The sequence below is a fragment of the Cupressus sempervirens genome, chromosome 2, assembly GCF_028749045.1.
Source record: "Cupressus sempervirens isolate cs-2001-9-10 chromosome 2, ASM2874904v1, whole genome shotgun sequence".
Taxonomy (NCBI): domain Eukaryota; kingdom Viridiplantae; phylum Streptophyta; class Pinopsida; order Cupressales; family Cupressaceae; genus Cupressus; species Cupressus sempervirens.
Window position 1 is genome coordinate 161,921,767 of NC_143119.1, and position 4,736 is coordinate 161,926,502.

At 35.7% G+C, this 4,736-nt stretch overlaps 1 protein-coding gene across 2 annotated transcripts; it reads right to left on the reverse strand.

Moving 5' to 3' along the window:
• Positions 1 to 322: 322 nt before the first annotated feature.
• On the reverse strand, positions 323 to 3,688 carry LOC149571547 (uncharacterized). Of its 2 annotated transcripts, none has more exons than XM_089813064.1 (2): positions 2,785 to 3,688; positions 323 to 787 (listed from the first exon to the last, which is right to left on the reverse strand). In XM_089813064.1, the coding sequence occupies exons 1-2, from the start codon at positions 3,580 to 3,582 to the stop codon at positions 662 to 664; spliced, it is 924 nt and encodes a 307-aa protein (XP_089669190.1). In that variant the 5' UTR covers positions 3,583 to 3,688; the 3' UTR covers positions 323 to 661. The 2 variants fall into 2 exon arrangements, with proteins under 2 accessions (XP_089669190.1, XP_089669189.1); XM_089813063.1 differs by having other exon boundaries at positions 323 to 790.
• Positions 3,689 to 4,736: the final 1,048 nt, after the last annotated feature.

The following is a 4,736-nucleotide window of genomic DNA, read 5'->3' on the forward strand; positions in this document are numbered from 1 at the left end:
AGAATTATCTCTAAAATGTAAATTGGAACCTTTTTCAAAAATTGTCCAACAGTCAAAAGATTAGCAAAGAGATCGTAATAAATGAAACAATATGGACTGAAGGTTTTGTCAGTGATATTGATCTCCTATTACTGCATGACACTCCAAAAAGCAAGGATTGCCATCTAAAATTAAGGTATCATATTGAAATTGAAATAATACTGAATCACCTATAATTAGACGCGCGCATAATTTTCGGCCATCTACAAATCTATTTACAAAATTTACTTTCAGTACTGTGCACAGCAAGACGTTCACCAAAGCGCGCAGAAATTGAGAGTCATTTTAAACTCAATGTATGGATCTGCTATTTACTTGGATAACTTTTTATAAACTATAACAAAAATATATGGCATATAAACATATTGGTTTCTGTTGCCATAAATGATACTAAGACCTGCTGCATTTAGTATAATGCGGAGATCCAAGGCTATGGCGATACATACGGTTAATCTGAATGGCTTAAATATCACACACTAAGCTTAATTCCTAGACCAGAAGTGTTAAATAGTGAAAGTTAAATTTTTTTTCCCAAACTTAGTTCTTCCCTTAGTATGTGATGTTTAAAAGTGGCTCAGTTAACCAATCTATGCAAAAGGTGAAATGTCGGCAAATTTTAAGGTCAGAGACCATCACAGTAACCTCCAAAAGATATTTGTGCTCTGACTACAGGAACAACTCCTCCTCCAACTTTCGCTGCACAAAGCGCCTCATTCAGTCGAGCTGCCTGGCTCATCAATTGCCCTATCTTCTGCACATTTACACAAACCATGTTCCATTTGTTAAAATTATTTCTCAACACGCTATTTTTCTATGAAAAGTGTATAGATTAATTACTTTCTGAAGTACCATCTGTAAGATTAATCAGGATTTTATTCCTCAATCACATAAATTATAAAATAATTATTCTATTTTAATTGACCAAAATTTATAAGAAAAAATTATATTGACAGTGGCGGGACCGATTCAGGCGTAATAAATTTGTCAGAGACAGCTCTTAACAACAATGCATGACTTCCCCAGTACAGGACAGCCATTAATATTGAATAGTGTCCTTGGGTTTCCCGGTTGCTAAAAGGCTTCAACTTTAAACTGTAGAGGGAGCCCATAATTTCTCCTGTACAAGGGACCCATTAGCTTTAAATGCTTTTCTTTGAATTCCAAGTTGACACTAATAAAAGGCTATCTCTCAGGGAATGTACCCGAAGTTAGTCTGGACGCCTACTGGATAGTTTCCCTGCCTATTACCTATTAGAAAGTGATATTATAAAGTATCAATTTCAAATTCAAGACGAAGACATCTCATTTACTTATGTAAGACGTGATCAATTTCAAAGTGCAGCATCCATTAAGCTCGTTAATTATAATTAAAAGTACCAGTGAACGAATTTGAAAAGGAGGCTGACAACAATTCTGTAGTATACTAACTGTAAACTGTAATTGAAGAGAAAAAATATTACCAGATGAGGATTTATAAAATTGAAAGATTGGAACATCAGATTTTCACGATTTATGAGTTGAACGACTGAGTTTATAGATTTGTGATAATATTCCATGATCTACATATTTTATCATCTAATTTTAAAATTAAAATTGAAAATTTCTTGATATGATAATAAGTATAGATTTTGATTATAAAATATTTTTACTTTCAACTTCAGATCATAGCAATCCGTCAATCGGAATGAATTAAAAATCAGAAAAATTAATGATTACTCACATTGGATAATTTAAAACATTACAAAATCAAAATCTTCATTAAATTGTCGAAAATATCTACTTGAATGATCGGGTACACTGTATACGTCTTAAATGATTCATTACACTATGATTTTTACAGTCCATTAAAATGGATGGAAAGAAAAATTCACGGAGTCGCATTCAAAAGCATTTCACGGCCTATGAAAGTAGATCCAGTAACAAACGTATCAAACAGAGTAATCCAGAAATATTTCAATCTAATTTTATGAACTGCAAAAGTCTTACATGATCGATCTTCTACACGTTTTTATCCAAAAAAATCCTTTTTTTTTCCAGAATCATAGCTCTTACAGTATAGAAAAACAGTTTTAATGTATCTAATAAAACTAAAAAGAAGTACAGATATTCTCTAACATTTTAAGACACGTTATAAAAAGATTTCAATAAAGTATTTCTTAATTGCTTTTCACAATTATACCCCTAAAATTAAGTTATGACTCTTGGTGAAGTTGCTTGCAAATCACGCATAATACAGATCAATTCTTGAAAGGTATAGATCGATTGATGCAAATTTGGAAGAATATATTCTGTTCGATCTTAAGTTCTGGTTGTTATGAACAGTAAATGGATGGCAATGGATGTTCAAACATCATTTCAAAGTAACCCTAAAGAGATCCAAGATCTGAATGAATAATATCTGAGAAACATTTAAAAGTTCAGATTAACTTATATATAGAAGTCTACTCAAGCAGGCCAGAGCATAAACCAATTTTAAAATCAGTTGTGGCTGTGTTACTACCTAAGAGATCTTCCGAATCAACTAGGCCTACCAGAACATTATTGTTTTCACATACTGAACGCCTATTTAGAGCAGGCTAGGCTAAAAAACTCCCTATTTCATGCCAAATTGCTACAGATCGGAAACCCCTGATGATTTCCGCCTTAATAAACATGTCTACTTACATCAACTAAGAAAAAGAGCATGAGAATTTGAACCAAAACTTTAAAAAGAGGCGGGTGAAAAGAGAAAAAAAGGTGACTTACTCTGTTGTCTCCATAAACCTGAAAGCGAACTAATCCTTCATTTCGATTCTTAGTCTGATGATTACCCTTCCTAAGATAAAATCTGCTGCCCAGAATGACCAAGCCCATGACTGCAGCCGCCATCCCAAAAGAAGAAATCATTCCAACATTCTTAGTCCAAATTCCCAACTGATTTATAAAATTCGCCTTCCCTCCTTCACACTTTGCAGGCTCAACATTACAGCAGTCCACCCGTGGAGAAGAAGGGCGACTCAGTCGCGGAGAACTGGGACACGAACTGATCTTCTCCACTGCAACAATTTTCAAACCCTCATCTTCGCTCTTGCCGACCTTCCACGGATTAAAAGAGGAATCTACTCTAAACAGGGCCAATTCTGTAACCACAAGCGGCCTAAAGATGCATAATCCCTCAATCACACCAGATCCAAAACAACCAGTAGCTAACGCCCCCGAATCCCTCTCCGTTTCTTTCACGTCCATCAACGATCCCGTATTCTCTTCCGCTTCCTCTTTCCCCAAAATTGCTGCCTCCGCAGAATGCAAAGCTTCCGCAGGGTTTTGATCCCTTAACCCATCATCAACCAAATCAGAACATGATTTCCCTGAAGGATTCTCATTCAAATTCGATTCCGAGGAAGGACAAGCGAAATAATCCGCATCTATGAAATTCCCCAATTCGACTTCCACTGACAAGCTATTTTCTGGATTCTCTTCATCCCCACCGCTGATCGAACTCGGGGCAGAATTGAAATCAAGCACCTCCCACCCAGCGCAGTCCACATGTTCTTCACACCCCATGATTTTTTTCCTCCTTTCCTCCCTTCCTTCACTCTGATTTTTTATCCTCCCGTGTCAGCTAACAATTGCACTGCTATATATTTCTTCAGCGCGCAATTGCAGCGGTACTGTAAGAAAGGGGGAAAATATGAAATATATTATGATTGGGTGTGATTTGGATAAACCTGGAGAGTGATTAGATTAACCCAAATCAGCACTTTACGTCACGTCAAATTGACGTGATACAGCTGTCTGCCACGTGGACACACGCTGGAGATGCAACTCTGACCCCTTTTAGGGTGTTGTGCACGTAACGGCCTCCCTATTCCTTCGCTTATCTTCTTTGCTTTCCCTTCAAAACTTCCTTGGATTTCTTTTTTGTAAAAAGAAGGGTTAATATTCTTTGCTCTAATTAAAAAATGCTTAATATATTCTTTGCTCTAAATCTACTTCTCGTATAGTTAACAAGTACGGGGGGTTGCCGAAAGTGGATCGGTCGGCGGAGGACAATGTTGGGGAAAACTTTTTTTATTCAGAATAATAATTGGTGTACATTATTGTCGCATAGATTTATCATGTTGGATGTTATTTTATAAAAAGAAGGATCTATAATGTTGGATGTTATTGGTTGGCAATGTCATTTTGATAGCGCTTTAAAAGTGAAATAAAAATATAATATATTATAAAGGATACCATTTATATGATGTGACCATAAAATGTCAAATAAATGTAATAAACGAAAGGTGTATAGTGAGAAGTTGGATTGGAAGATGGAGGTTGTTCAAGTGGGTGTGGTCTTTGGTGGGTTCAGAATTTGTCGAAACTCAGTCTTAGTTTTGAGATAATTGGATCCAAGTTGGAATCGAATTTGGGGAGGATTTTGAGTTGTATTCATGATCTAGAGCTTAATCTTATTAATGTTTATGAGCTTATTTTATGCATCAATAAAAGGGAGTTGTAGGCCAAATTATATGTTTTCATGAAAGCCAATCTAGCTTTACAAGAATCTTTGGGGGTGATTTGAAATGCTATCTTACATAGACAAGTTTAAAGGGGTGGTATTGGTAGGGCAAGACAAAAACACAAAGACCTTTGAAGAATGGTTCTCAGGGAATAACCTTCTTGAAATAGAGAAATGGATTTTATACTTAGAATAATAGAAGTATGGGTTTTGG